Raw genomic sequence first — 14,021 nt, forward strand, 5'->3', positions numbered from 1 at the left:
ACACTGCCTCCCTGTGGTGCGTCTCCTTTCCGTTGCGACAAAGGAGTGCCGTGTGTTCCGCCTCGGTGGTTCCTTCCCATCATCTTCTTTGCTTTGCTTCCCTTTGTAATTTACTTTTGGGTTGATTTCTTCAACCAGCTGGAGGACAACTGGGAGCAGGAGAAGAAGATTCGTGCTGAGGTGGAGAAGGCCCGCCGCAAGGCTGAGGGTGACTTGAAGATGACCATTGAGAACCTCAACGAGATGGAAAGGGCAAAGCTTGATTTGGAGGAGGTGGTCAAGAAGTGAGTGAGGGGCTGGATCAGGCATGCGGCACTGCAAGGAAGGCGTTTGGGAATTAAAGTAGGAGTGAACTGTGGGTTGGCCAGCAGATAAACTAATAATAATAATAATAATTTTATTATTTATACCTGCCCATCTGGCTGGGTTTCCCCAGCCACTCTGCGCGCCTTCCAACAGAATATTAAAAACACGATAAAACATCAAACATTAAAAACTTCGCTAAACAGGGGATGTCTTCTAAAAGTCAGATAGTTGTTCTTCTCTTTGACATCAGGTGGGAGGGCGTTCCACAGGGCAGGCGCCACCACCAAGAAGGCCCTCTGCCTGGTTCCCTGTAACCTCACTTCTCACAGGGAGGGAACCACCAGAAGGCCCTCGGAGCTGGACCTCAGTGTCCGGGCTGGACAATGGGGGTGAAGACGCTCCTTCAGGTATTCTGGGCCGAGGCCGTTTAGGGCTACCCATATATCTGGGGCGGCCAACAAGGTAACATCCAGGTGTTGTTGAACTCCAATTCCCATCTCCCTTAACTATTAGTCATGCAGGGGCTGATGGGAATCTGAGTCTGACAGCATCTGGAGGGAGGACACATTCAATATATCACCAAGATGTGCTAAGAAAAAGTTGAAGGCACTAAAAACTGTTGCCATACTAAGTTTTCCTAGACTCCAACTCCCATAATCCCTGGGGTTTGTGGCAATTGGAGTCCAACCACACCCGGAGGGCCACAGCTTGCTAACCGCTTGTTACACAGATGTCTCCTAGCGATTTACAACATATTTGAAAACATAAGCATAAATACATTATAATATTAATTTGTTAAACGCAAACCTGAATGCACATCAAGATGTACAAAAGAACACCTCACTGTATCAGCGACAGGAAGGTTTGGCAAGTACCCCAACAGCAAAAAGAGAGAGCATCATTTTAGTCCTTGAGGAATAATAGAATTGTAGAGTTGGAAGGGACCACAACGGTCATCTAGTCCAACCCCCTGCAATGCTGGAATCTTCTGCCCAACGTGGGACTCAAACCCACAACCCTGGCATTAAGAGTCTCATGCTCTACTGACTGAGCTAAGGTAAGCTTTTTCCTGGCAGTGAAAAGATATCCGTGAAGGTGCCAGGCGGACCTTCCTGGGGAGAGTGTCCCACAGACAGGGAGCCACAACAGAGAAGGCCCTCTCCCTTGCCATGTATCTGGAATAGGGAAGTTGTTGCCTTCCAGATATTGTTACTTGGATCGTGTCCAAGGCTGATGGGAGTTGAAGGCAAACAATATCTGGAGAGCCACAGGTCCCCTGTCCCAGGTATACATGGCCAAGGTGATAGCATTCCTTCTGTTTGAAGGGTTTGGATTTGATATCCCGCTTTATCACTACCCTAGGGAGTCTCAAAGCGGCTCACAATCTCCTTTTCCCTTCCTCCCCCACAACAAACACACTGTGAGGTGAGTGAGGCTGAGAGACTTCAGAGAAGTGTGACTGGCCCAAGGTCACCCAGCAGCTGCATGTGGAGGAGCGGGGAAGCGAACCCGGTTCACCAGATTACGAGTCCACCGCTCTTAACCACTACACCACATCTTCCCTTGCAGGCGAGACATGGAAATCAACTCTATCACCGGCAAAGTGGAAGATGAGCAGTCCCTGAACTCCACACTCCAGAGGAAACTGAAGGAGCACCAGGTAGAAGAGAAAGAGGCTGAGGGAGGCAGAAAGAACAGCCTTCTTTGGTAGCGTTTCTGCTTTTACTCTTTGCCTAAATACTTCTCCAAGCCTCATGATCCTCGCATGTCTTTCTCCTAGGCCCGGATTGAAGAGCTGGAGGAAGAACTTGAAGCAGAACGTTCTATAAGGGCAAAGGTAACTTTTTTTTTAACCCCCTTTTCAACAGCCAATGACATAAAACAGTTGTGCACACTGTTGTTAAGCGCTTCGACGCTTGCCCTCACAACAAGCCTGTAAGGTCGGCTGTTGCAATCTCCATTTTACAGACTGGACAACTGGAGCCAGAAGCTAGATAGTAATCCGAAGGCCCCCAGGGAGTTCACGGGCCAACTGGGACCTGAACCCAGATCTCCTGAGCCCGACATTCAATCCAGCAGATTGCACTGGGTCTCATTTAGTGTAATTACAATCAGGTACAGTGGTACCTTGGGTTACATACGCTTCAGGTTACATACACTTCAGGTTACAGACTCCGCTAACCCAGAAATAGTACCTCAGGTTAAGAACTTTACCTCAGGATGAGAACAGAAATCGTGCTCCGGTGGCGCGGCGGCAGCGGGAGGCCTCATTAGCTAAAGTGGTGCTTCAGGTTAAGAACAGTTTCAGGTTAAGAACGGACCTCCGGAACGAATTAAGTACATAACCCGAGGTACCACTGTACTTGTAAAAACAAAAAAGAAGAAGTTGTTTCAAATGGGCAACTCTGGAAGAGTTTTGTTTGAAATCAGCGAAAGAACAAAACAGGATATATCAGTCCACTAAAGATGCCTAGGTGGGGCAATGTAGAGTTTAATATTTTCAGAATTATAGAGTTGAGAGAAACACCAAGGATCATTTGGTCCAATGCAGGAATCTCAACTAAAGCATCCATGGCAGATGGTCATCCAAGTCTCTGCTTAAAAACCTCCAAGGAAGGAGAGTCCACCACCTCCCGAGGGAGCCCATTCCACTGCTCAACAGCTCTTACTTCAGAAAGTTATTCCTGATGTTTAGTTGAAATCTCCTTTCTTGTCACTTGAAGCCATTGGTTTAGGTCCTACTCTCCAGAGCAGGGAAAAACAAACTTGCTCCATCTTCCATGGGACAGCCCTTGAGATATTTGAAGGTGGCTCTCATATCTCTTCTCAGTCTCATCTTGTCCAGGCTAAACATACCAAGCTACCAAGCTTCTGCTACTGTTCCTCATAAGGCCTAGTTTCCAGACCCTTGATCATCTGGCTTGCCCTCCTCTGCACACGTTCCAGCTTGACAATATCCTTAAATTGTGACTTAGTTTGTCCTTTTAACTGATGCATTAATTAGTTTACTATTACAGTGGACCCTCTGGATACGAACTTAATTCAATCCGGGGGTCCATTCGCACCCGGAAAATCACATAAATAGAGGTGCGCTTCTGCACACGCACGCAGCGCAATTGAGCGCTTCTGTGCATGAGCATGGGGAGAAACCCAGAAGTATACATTTCCGGGTTTGCTGTGGCCATAACCCAAAGATTCCATATCCAGAGGGATACATAAGAAGAGGTAAGACTGTATTATTATTATTATTATTATTATTATTATTATTATTATTATTATTATTCCAGGGGTCATCAAGGCATGTTGGAAGTGCAAAATTACATGAACAAACCAGTATTAAGATGTGTTCTTTCCCAAACTTCCTTCAGGTTGAGAAGCAGCGCAGCGACATCTCCCGGGAACTGGAAGAGCTTAGCGACAGGCTGGAAGAGGCTGGCGGGGCGACAACCTCTCAGGTATGCAGGAGCCAAGACAGAGGAGCCATTCAACCCATTACGCAGATGAAAGGTCAGGGTGGTCACCCGCTCCCTCTATGCCTTCCTGCCTCCAGATCGAGCAGAACCGCAAGCGGGAGGCCGAGCTGCTGAAGCTCCGCCGGGAGCTGGAGGAGGCTGCCTTGCAGAGTGAGGCCACGGCTTCCACCCTCCGCAAGAAGCACACAGACGCCATGGCGGAGATGACCGAGCACCTTGAGAACTTGCAGAGGGTGAAGTCCAAGCTGGAGAAAGACAAGCAGGTCATGAAGGCCGAAATTGAAGACCTCAGCGCCAGCATGGAGACCATCCAGAAGTCCAAGGTAGGGTCAGTTTCTCCCGTTTGTGTTTGCAAAGACTTGGGTGCTCTTGAAAAGGTAAGAAGGATGTGAGCACCTCTTTGCTTTATATACCATCCACTCCACGTCTTCTGCAGATGAATGCTGACGCTCATGTCCGCAAGCTGGAAGACAACCTGTCTGAAGCCAACGCAAGGCTGGCCGAGATGGAGAAGAACCAAGCGGAAATTAATGCGATCAGGAGCAGGCTCCAAGGTCAGGATCTTTCTGGACTGATTCGGTTGCCTGCAACATTTCGTCCAACTCATTCTTGGGCTGGATCTATACTGATTGTAAAAACGCTTTTAAATTGTTATATAGCTCTCAATGCAATTTTGCATTACATTGCTCTACAGCACCCTCTGGTGTCACATGTTTATATCACATTTATTACATTTTAACTTACTAGTCCAGGCTTCCTCAAACTCGGCCCTCCAAATGTTTTGAGACTACAATTCCCATCATACCTGACCACTGGTCCTGCTAGCTAGGGATCATGGGAGTTGTAGGCCAAAAACATCTGGAGGGCTGAGTTTGTGGAAGCCTGGACTGTTTAGCTAGTCCTTGGTTTTCATATGCTGCTTAGCACTGCAGCAGACCTTTCTCCTTTATCTCCCTTCCTTTTCCTTCGTTCTCAGGCTTCTTACATGTCAGGTGTGGGGAAAGGCTGGCCCATTGGTCCGTTTCCCCCAAACCATGCCTTTCAAGTGATGCCAGGATTTAACCCTCACTCATCAGCTGATGAACTGGAATAAAATCATGCTCAGTTTGTCAGCGTTACAAGCAATCCCTTTCCTGATTCAGGAAGGGGTTTAATAGATATTCATAGAATCATAGACTTGGAAGGGAACACAAGGGTTATCTAGTCCAACTCCCTGCAGTGCAGAAATATTTTGCCCAACCTGGGGCTTGAACTCAAGACACTGAGATTGAGAGTCTCATGCTCTACTGACTGAGCTGTCCCCAGGTTGTGTGGAAACCTCTGCTATAAGGGAAAGCTTTCCCCCTTTTGTTTTAACTGTGGATTCCAGTGCAACTCCCTTCTTGATTCAGGAGGCATTGGAATCTTGCTAAAATTGAAGGGCTATCAAACAGCCCAGAGCTGCTCTCCCAGCCTCTGAAAACCAGAGGCTGAAACACCAGCACAAAGCTGCTTTAAAGCTCTTTGCAAAAGGGCTTTCAAGCAGCCCACATCCACTGTTGGAACCTCCAGAGGAGTGCAGGGCTGCTTGAAAACTCTTTTGCTGGCTTTCATTATTTTTTACAGGCTTTCTTTGGCTGTGCACACCTGTTTCCAGAAGGGAACTGGCAGGCACAGTCGATGCAGCAGGATTTAACCCCTGCTCAATTGCTGACAAGCAGCTGTTAAGGTCTGCTGTTTTGCGTTGTGAGTTCCCACCTCCTCCCAGTAGGAATAAAGACACACAACACATTTTAGGTTAATGGGCTAATATTGGGCACTATATCTGACTTCAGTCCGTCCGCTTGAAGTCCGGGAAGGGTTAACCACCAGTAGGGGGAGTCCTGCTGATGCTCATCAACTAGGAACTCCCCCGGGGTCACCGATAGGGGGCGTGCCTTAGGCCCTCACCTCCTTAGGCTTCGGACAGGACCACGCCCCCCGGAATCCTTTATTGGACTACCTTTCAATATGCGGGGGAGGTGATGGCGCTTCCTCCCCCACTTCCATCTACATAACAATACCCATCCCAATGCCTAACCGCCAATGACGAGGAAGTTGTGACGATTTGCTATGAGGTAGGCGAAAAACCAAGTGGCTGGAGCCAATTTGCCAAGTGGAAAAATTCCTATCAGGCCCCTTAATGGCGACCAACCAAGGTCCATAGCAAGGTCAGTAGGGAAACCGGAGCAGCTGAGCGGCAAAAGAGGGAGATCCCTGGCTGCGCCTGCCTTAAATAGCGCAGGCCACACCCCCTGGGCCAGCCGATTGGCTGGCCAGGGGATGACGTGGCTGAGGATTCCCCTAATCTCACGGAGGCTGAGAGCCAGCCCCCGCACGTGTGTTGGGGGTGTGAAGCCCGCAGCAACACCACCTCCTCCCTAGGTCGGAAGTGGCTTTCTTGTGTACACACATGTTCCCATCTGGCACAGCCAAAGCAAGCGAGCGAAATCCAGCGTCTTTCTCCCCTCGTCAACCCTGTGATTGACGTCTCTCCAAGCGTGGTGCTTAGGGCCAGCAATGCACTTAGGAACCCCGGAACAAAGGGGTTTGTCAGGTGACCAGGACCACCCACCAGCCAGTCGTGTGACACCACACAACCATGTGACATCAACCCACCTGTTAAATTTGGCTTGTGAGGCAGAAAGATTCCCCGCCCCTATCGCAGACCCTTGAGCCTGGGCTTCCCCCCTACTCTCTGCTACAGCTGAGAACAGCGAGCTGAGTCGGGAGCACGAGGAGAGCCAGACGAGGCTGAACCAGATTCTCCGCGTCAAGACGTCCCTCACCTCCCAGGTGGACGACTTCAAGAGGCAGCTGGACGAAGAGTCCAAGGTAAAGATGGGTGAATAATTGTATTGAAAAACATGCATGACTCATCCAGAACTGCTGACCAGCGCCCCCTTGGGATGAGTGGTGGAAGCGCAGCCTCTCAGTATAAGAACCTTCTGTCAGGAATGCTGCCCCATGTGGTGGACTCCATAACTGCAGCATGCTGGAGATCTCAGCTGGTTCGCTATTGTTCCTTATTCCTGCCTTAAAGGGTAGGGCCTTTGCCGCGGAGGGTGGCACTCTGGCTCTTCTCCAATCAAACCCTCCAGCCCCATGTGGCGAGAAACGTCACTGCAGCTTCGCAGTGTAGAACCTTCCAGACTGACTCCGCCCAGGCTGGCCATTGGCTCTTCCTGGGCAGAACGGAGTATAAGAAGACTTCCTGACTCAATGGCACTTTGTTTGAGCACCAATAATTATCTGAGCTGTGGCAAGCCTTGTGCTTCTGGGCTTGCTCTGTGGCCCTGATCCCTGTTTGGTTCTCCAGTCCAACCTTCTGGTTGACGTCCTAATCTTGATTGGTCTTATTTCCTGGCTCCTGACAGCTACCTCTGGCCCAGGCCTGACATGTCTTCATAATTATAATGGGCTACCACTTTTCCTTTAAAACAAAACAAAAGATTGCCAGTATGCTGCCAGTGTCAGCATTTTGCTTTTTCTCATAGCAGTGCATCACATTCTGGTTCACTGAGAAGGAGGGTGCTTTGCATGGAATCATATAATTGTAGAGTTGGAAGGGACCTTGAGGGTCATCTAGCTCAACCCTCTGCAAGGCAGGAATCTCATGTACTGAGTATCCATGGCAGGTGGCCATCCAACCTCTGCTTATAAACCTCCAGTGAATGGGAGTCCACTGCCTTCTGAGGGAGTCTAACAATGAATGAGAGTCCACCACCTTCTGAGGGTGTCCAGCAGTGAATGAGAGTCTACCACCTTCTGAGGGTGTATAGCAGGACTGAGGGAGTGTAACAGTGAATGAGAGTCCACCACCTTCTGAGGGAGTCTACCAATGAATGAATGAGAGTCCACCACCTTCTAGCAGGACTGAGGGAGTCTAGAGTCTACCACCTTCTGAGGGAGTCTAGCAATGAATGAGAGTCCTGAGGGAGTCTAGAAATGAACGAGAGTCTACCACCTTCTGAGGGAGTCTGGCAGTGAATAAGAGTCTACCACCTTCTGAGGGTGTCTAGCAGTGAATAAGAGTCTACCACCTTCTGAGGGAGTCTAGAAATGAACGAGAGTCCACCACCTTCTGAGGGAGTCTAACAGTGAATGAGAGTCCACCACCTTCTGAGGGTGTCTAGCAGTGAATAAGAGTCTACCACCTTCTGAGGGTGTCTAGCAGGACTGAGGGAGTGTAGCAATGAATGAGAGTCCACCACCTTCTGAGGGAGTCTACCAATGAATGAATGAGAGTCCACCACCTTCTAGCAGGACTGAGGGAGTCTAGAGTCTACCACCTTCTGAGGGAGTCTGGCAGTGAATGAGAGTCCACCACCTTCTGAGGGTGTCTAGCAGTGAATAAGAGTCTACCACCTTCTGAGGGTGTCTAGCAGGACTGAGGGAGTGTAGCAATGAATGAGAGTCTACCACCTTCTGAGGGAGTCTAACAGTGAATGAGAGTCCACCACCTTCTGAGGGTGTCTAGCAGTGAATAAGAGTCTACCACCTTCTGAGGGTGTCTAGCAGGACCAGTGGTCAGGGATGATGGGAATTGTAGTCCCAAAACAGCTGGAGGCCCATGTTTGAGAAACATCGATGTAAATTGTAGCCCAACATCTGGAGGGTCACAGTTGAGCCACTCCTGGTGTGAAGAGTGTACCTATGGACCTCCCAATACAGTCTGATCACCTGGGCTTACCAGGGTCGAGCCACGTAGGGCTGAAGGGCAGGGTAGAAATTTTAAGTAGAGGAACTAAATGGGAAACCGTACTAAGCAGCTATGGCTTTGGTGTCTGTAGGCCCGGAGCGCTGCTGTGGTAAGTCTGGCCAACACCAAACATGACCTGGACCTGATCAAAGAGCAGCTGGAGGAAGAGCAAGGCGGCAAAGCAGAGCTGCAACGCTTGGTCTCCAAGCTCAACACCGAAGTCACCACGTGGAGGACCAAATATGAAACGGATGCCATTCAGAGGACAGAGGAGCTGGAAGAGACTAAGTGAGCCTGATTTTGGGGAGAGGGAGGGGGCTCCTGGTCAACCTTCTGAGGGTCATATGCTAGTGTTGGTCAGGGCCAGAGACAAGTGGGTAGAACAATACATGTAAATTATACTTTTGTACAGTAGGCACAGCGGGCGGCGCTGTGGGTTAAACCACAGAGCCTAGGACTTGCCGATCAGAAGGTAGGTGGTTCGAATCCCTGCAAGGGGGTGAGCGCCCATTGCTCGGTCCCTGCTCCTGCCCACCTAGCAGTTCAAAAGCACACCAAGTGCAAGTAGATAAATAGGTACCGCTCCAGCGGGAAGGTAAACGGCGTTTCCGTGCACTGCTCTGGTTCGCCAGAAGCGGCTTAGTCATGCTGGCCACATGACCCGGAAGCTGTACGCCGTCTCCCTCGGCCAATAAAGCGAGATGAGTGCCACAACTCCAGAGTCGGCCATGACTGGACCTAATGGTCAGGGGTCCCTTTACCTTTACCTATCTATCTTTGGGAATAGCCAATGTGCTGTCCACATGTTGCTGGAACTCCCAACAGTCGTCTGCCCCTGCCAACCTGGTTAGGGCTGATGGGAGTTGTAATCCAGGAACATCCAAGGTACCAGAAGGTCTCCCATCCCCGCATGGAGGCCTTTAAGACAGGCACTTTGAATTTAGTCTGGAAATCGGCTTGGAGCGAGTGCGCCCAATGCAATTGCGTTGCAGCCTTCTCTGCTGTGGAATGGCCTCCCCAGATTAGTTCACCTGGCGCCTTCTTTACAGTCAGAACCAGATATCTCCATCCTCATCCCTGTAGAGGGGTCAGGGGAAGTGCATAGAAGCACACCTCCAGTTTTGGGTCTGTCTGAGAGCCAGGAAGGGATGCAGTAATGTCACTCTGGAAGGATGCTGCCGCCACCTACGGTATTAAACCCACAACCGATGCAATGCTGACTTGCATTCTCGTGCCGCGGTGCTTCTTCCAGGAGAAAGTTGACTGCCCGGCTGCAGGAGGCAGAGGAGACGGCTGAAACGGCTCAAGCCCGGGTGGCCAGCATGGAGAAGAACAAGCAGAGGCTGCAGATGGAAGTGGAAGACCTCACTCTGGATCTTGAGAAGGTACCCGATTCACAGTTCCCCAAATAATATGTTTAGGGACGTTTTAAATGACTGTTTTCATGTATTTTTAATCTTTTGTTGGAAGCCGCCCAGAGTAGCTGGGGAAACCCAGCCAGATGGGCGGGGTATAAATAATAAATTGTTGTTGTTGTTGTTGTTGTTGTTGTTGTTGTTGTTGTTGTTGTTGTCATACCTCATGTTATGTTTGCTTCAGGTTGAACGTTTTCAGGTTGCGTCCCGCGACGACCCGGAAGTACCGGAAAGGGTTACTTCCAGGTTTCGCCAGTTGCGCATGAGCAGACGCGCAAAATGATGTCACGCGCATGCGCAGAAGTGGTGAATCGTGACCCGCGCATGTGCAGACACGGGTTGCGTTCTGCTCATGTTGCAAATGGGCCTCCGGAACGGATCCTGTCTGCAACCATAGGTACCACTGTATTATTAAATGCCCCGCTTGACTTTCTCTCCCCAGGCCAATGCAGCCTGCGCAGCCCTGGACAAGAAGCAGAGAGCCTTTGACAAGATGCTTGCGGAGTGGCACCAGAAGTGCGAGGAGCTGCAGCTGGAGGTGGACAACTCCCAGAAGGAGTGCCGCATGTACATGACGGAAAACTTCAAGCTCAAGACAGCCTATGAGGAATCCTTGGAGCACTTGGAATCTGTGAAGAAGGATAACAAGACTCTCCAGGGCAAGTGTTTCCGGGGCTGTGGATTCTCTGTGTTAGGAAATAGGGTGGAGACAAGATTTGGTTCAGTTCCAATCGGCAGGCAAACTGATCTAATTATCACTTTCTGAAATACAAGACACAGATAGAAATACAGCCCTTCTTCGAAATTTGCGCTTCCATGAATTTTGCCTTGCAGTTCTTAAGCAAAGTAACACATGAGAGCCAGTGTGGTGTAGTGGTTAAGAGCGGCGGACTCGTAATCTGGTGAACCGGGTTCGCTTCCCCGCTCCTCCACATGCAGCTGCTGGGTGACCTTGGGCCAGTCACACTTCTTTGAAGTCTCTCAGCCTCACTCACCTCACAGAGTGTTTGTTGTGGGGGAGGAAGGGAAAGGAGATTTGTTAGCCGCTTTGAGACTCCTGAAGGGGAGTGATAAAGCGGGATATCAAATCCAAGCTCTTCCTATTCATCTCCAAAAATGCATATCCTAGAGCAGGGGTCGGCAAGGTGTACCTCGCCAGGGCCGGTTCACTCCTGGGAGATCGCTCCGTGGGCCAGATCATGTCTGCGCCCACAGAAGGGCTGCAGAAGCGAGTCTCCACTCTGCACTGTGCCAGTTTAGCGCAGCGTGCAGGGACTCGCCGAGCAGGTGGCTTGTTTCGGGGGTGGCTCGGGGGGCATTTAAACGACCCCCATGGGCTGCTTGTGGCTCTTAGGCCGCAGGTTGCTGACCTCTATCCTAGAATAAAGTGTGTAAAGTGTGTAAAGGTAAAGGGACCCCTGACCATGAGGTCCAGTTGTGGCCGACTCTGGGGTTTCGGCGCTCATCTCGCATTATTAGCCGAGGGAGCTGGTGTACAGCTTCTGGGTCATGTGGCCAGCATGACTAAGCCGCTTCTGGCGAACCAGATCAGCGCACGGAAACGCCATTTACCTTCCTGCCGGAGCGATGCCTATTTATCTACTTGCACTTTGACCTGCTTTCGAACTGCTAGGTTGTCAGGAGCAGGGACTGAGCAATGGAAGCTCACCCCGTAGCGGAGATTTGAACCACCGACCTTCTGATCGGCAAGTCCTAGGCTCTGTGGTTTAACCCACAGCGTCACATAAGTGAAAATAAACATACAAAATGTATTTCATTGGAGGAAACCACATACAAATGTGTGCCTGTTAGGCAAAACTACATGCAAAAATTGCTTCTTAGGAGAGATTCGCACTTAAACGTTGATGAGTTTTCATGAGTTGTTTTTAAATCACAAATTGGTGCGGAAGAATGAGAAGTGTGGTGGAGCGGAAATGGAGAGATTTGTACACACACACACACACCCCCGTTTGCAACGGAAGCATTGAAAAGATTTGTGTGTGTGCTTTTTCCCCCCTCAGAGGAGATTAAAGATCTGATTGACCAGCTGGGCGAAGGAGGAAGGAGTGTCCATGAGCTGCAGAAGATGAAGAAGAAACTGGAGCTTGAGAAGGACGAGCTGCAGGTGGCCCTGGAAGAAGCGGAATCGACCCTGGAGGTAAGGATTCCTTGTTTACTTATTAAGCATTAGTAGGACTTCCCCTGCATGTGAAGACAGGCTCTGGAGTATTGAGCAGACAAGACCAGTAGAGGGTCCAGTGGTCAAGAAGGCAGTTTCTGCATGTGCTGTAGATGGAACTGAGGGGCAGATGGGGCTTGTCAACCTGGGAAGGCAGCCTGTCTAGGAGAAGGAAAACTCTGATCCTAAACCTCCATGGCCTTACGGGATATCTTCAGGAGAAGAAAAGGCTAAGGAGTGAAACCTGCACAAATCCAGAGTGGAGTCCCCAAGACAGTTGGATGGCGTCTTGTACACCTCCTTCCAGCAACTCCTGCAACCAAGCTGGTGCCACACACCTTGCTCTGCTTTCCTTTGGACCACATCAGTGAGGTCAAGGGTGGGTGGGTGCAGCTTGTCATGTGGGCAGCCCAGGACCTCCATGCACACTGCCCAGGCTTGCACCCCGGGGAGGTCACTTTGGTGCTGCAAATGCAGCGGTTTGACTTCACCCTCGGAGGCACACTCCATTGTGTCTTGAGACAGATGAACGCCAACACGAAAAACACGAGCAGCCTCATTTTTTCAGCATTTCCAGCCCTGCAAAGAGCATCGTCATCCATATTCCATTGGTCTCCTGCTCAGTCAGAGGAAGTGGTGCTTCTGAAGGCCAGTTGCAGGAAACTGCAAGAGGGAGAGTTGCTGTTGCACTCGGGTGGCCCACCGGCTGCCTATGAGAAGCCTGGAAGCAGGATCTGAGCATGACAATACTCTGCACAGCTGCAATTCCCAGCATCTGATATTCAGAAACATCATTGCCTCTGACCATGGTGGCAGAGAATAGCCATAAGCCGGGCTAGTAGCCTTTGACTGATCCTAAGATTCGGGACGCGGGTGGCGCTGTGGGTTAAACCACAGAGCCTAGGACTTGCTGATCAGAAGGTTGGCGGTTTGAATCCCCGTGACGGGGTGAGCTCCCGTTGCTCAGTCCCTGCTCCTGCCAACCTAGCAGTTCAAAAGCACGTCAAAGTGTAAGTAGATAAATAGGTACTGCTCTGGCGGGAAGGTAAACGGCGTTTCCATGCGCTGCTCTGGTTCTCCAGAAGCGGCTTAGTCATGCTGGCCACATGACCCGGAAGCTGTACGCCGGCTCCCTCGGCCAATAAAGCGATATGAGCGTGCAACCCCAGAGTCGGCTACGACTGGACCTAATGGTCAGGGGTCCCTTTAACTTTACCTTTAAGATTTGGATATGCTATGACAGGCTTCCTCAACCTTGGCCCTCCAGATGTTTTGAGACTACAATTCCCATCATCCCTGACCACTGGTCCCACTAGCTAGGGATCATGGGAGTTGTAGGCCAAAAACATCTGGAGGGCTGAGGTTGAGGAAGCCCGTGCTATGAGGTAGAGAGAAAATAATAATGGTACATGAAAAAGAAAATAAGAATAAGCTTGATTGGCACCTGAGCGTCTAAGGTAAAGTGTTGGGAGTTATGTTCCTTTGCCGAGCTTGAAGGGGGTTCCAAGTCCTTTGCCCCACATCGCTCAGACACCCATAGCTGATCGGTCCCTACTAAAGTAGTCTGTTTTCACTATTTAAAGAGCCTGTCATCCACATGTCTCCTTGTTTCTGCCGACAGGTGGAAGAGAGCAAGCTCATCCGCATCCAGCTTGAACTGGCGCAAGTCAAGGCAGACATTGACAGGAGGATTCATGAGAAGGAGGAGGAGTTTGAAGCCACAAGGTATGGAGCGCAGAACGTGGGCGAGAGGCAGGAAGCGGAAGGTTAAAACTGGGAACAACAAAAAAAAGAAGTATTTGAGAGAGATGAGGTTCTCCCCTTTTTAATCTTTGTTTTAATCCTCACAACCACCCTGCGAGGCAGGTTAGGCAGAGACGGTGGCTAGCCCAAAGTCACCCAATGTGCTGAGTGGGGAATTGAACCCT

General features: G+C 50.2%; 1 protein-coding gene across 1 annotated transcript in view; it reads left to right on the forward strand.

Moving 5' to 3' along the window:
* MYH16 (myosin heavy chain 16) overlaps nucleotides 1-14,021 on the forward strand; it is a 58,039-nt gene that overhangs the window by 32,764 nt on the left and 11,254 nt on the right. Inside the window, exons 26-37 of the mRNA XM_083474119.1 lie at nucleotides 139-284; nucleotides 1,876-1,966; nucleotides 2,087-2,143; nucleotides 3,675-3,761; nucleotides 3,857-4,102; nucleotides 4,216-4,333; nucleotides 6,505-6,632; nucleotides 8,591-8,787; nucleotides 9,752-9,884; nucleotides 10,357-10,573; nucleotides 11,936-12,072; nucleotides 13,715-13,818. Of these exons, the coding sequence (XP_083330245.1) occupies nucleotides 139-284; nucleotides 1,876-1,966; nucleotides 2,087-2,143; nucleotides 3,675-3,761; nucleotides 3,857-4,102; nucleotides 4,216-4,333; nucleotides 6,505-6,632; nucleotides 8,591-8,787; nucleotides 9,752-9,884; nucleotides 10,357-10,573; nucleotides 11,936-12,072; nucleotides 13,715-13,818 (1,661 nt within the window). The remainder of the gene's footprint in view (nucleotides 1-138; nucleotides 285-1,875; nucleotides 1,967-2,086; nucleotides 2,144-3,674; nucleotides 3,762-3,856; nucleotides 4,103-4,215; nucleotides 4,334-6,504; nucleotides 6,633-8,590; nucleotides 8,788-9,751; nucleotides 9,885-10,356; nucleotides 10,574-11,935; nucleotides 12,073-13,714; nucleotides 13,819-14,021) is intronic.

This window comes from Podarcis liolepis, assembly GCF_965112155.1.
Source record: "Podarcis liolepis genome assembly, chromosome: 14".
In the NCBI taxonomy this organism is placed as follows: domain Eukaryota; kingdom Metazoa; phylum Chordata; class Lepidosauria; order Squamata; family Lacertidae; genus Podarcis; species Podarcis liolepis.